Raw genomic sequence first — 461 nt, 5'->3', positions numbered from 1 at the left:
TGCCGCCGGCTGCCGTGTTGCTTACCTAAAGGTGCCGAATCGATCTTCTTCCAAGGCGGGAGGTAGGTTTTCCTCTCCTTCCAGTCGCTGTATTCCTGGCAGCTATCGCTGGGCTGGTCCCAGGGCAGCTCTGCCGGAGGAGAAAACCCGCTGCGTTACTGCACCGGCGCAGAGGGAAAATGGGAAGGGGAAAATGCAGCCAAGGGAGCAAGCGCAGCAAGGCTTGCACGGAGAGTTTTTGCAAGGGCGGGGTAATAAAGACCGGTTCTGTGTGGTTTTAAAAGGGGGCAACGTGCAAAGGCGCGCAGCGTGCGAAGGCGTTGCAATGTGCAAAAGCCCCGCGGCGTGCCATGCCCTGCAACGTGCAAAGCACTGCAACGTGCAAACACCCTGCCACATGCAAACACCCTGCACCGTGCAAAGGCGTTGCAATGTGCAAAGGCGTTGCAATGTGCAAAGGC

At 58.1% G+C, this 461-nt stretch overlaps 1 protein-coding gene across 1 annotated transcript in view; it reads right to left on the bottom strand.

Moving 5' to 3' along the window:
- STT3A (STT3A, catalytic subunit of the oligosaccharyltransferase complex) overlaps nucleotides 1-461 on the bottom strand; it is a 50,034-nt gene that overhangs the window by 30,480 nt on the left and 19,093 nt on the right. Inside the window, 1 exon segment of the mRNA XM_019470379.1 lies at nucleotides 26-222. Within this exon segment, the coding sequence (XP_019325924.1) occupies nucleotides 26-222 (197 nt within the window).

Source organism: Aptenodytes forsteri, unplaced genomic scaffold (assembly GCF_000699145.1).
Source record: "Aptenodytes forsteri isolate BGI_AS27 unplaced genomic scaffold, ASM69914v1 Scaffold126, whole genome shotgun sequence".
NCBI classification, from domain to species: domain Eukaryota; kingdom Metazoa; phylum Chordata; class Aves; order Sphenisciformes; family Spheniscidae; genus Aptenodytes; species Aptenodytes forsteri.
This window is presented reverse-complemented; position numbering and strand designations above follow the sequence as displayed.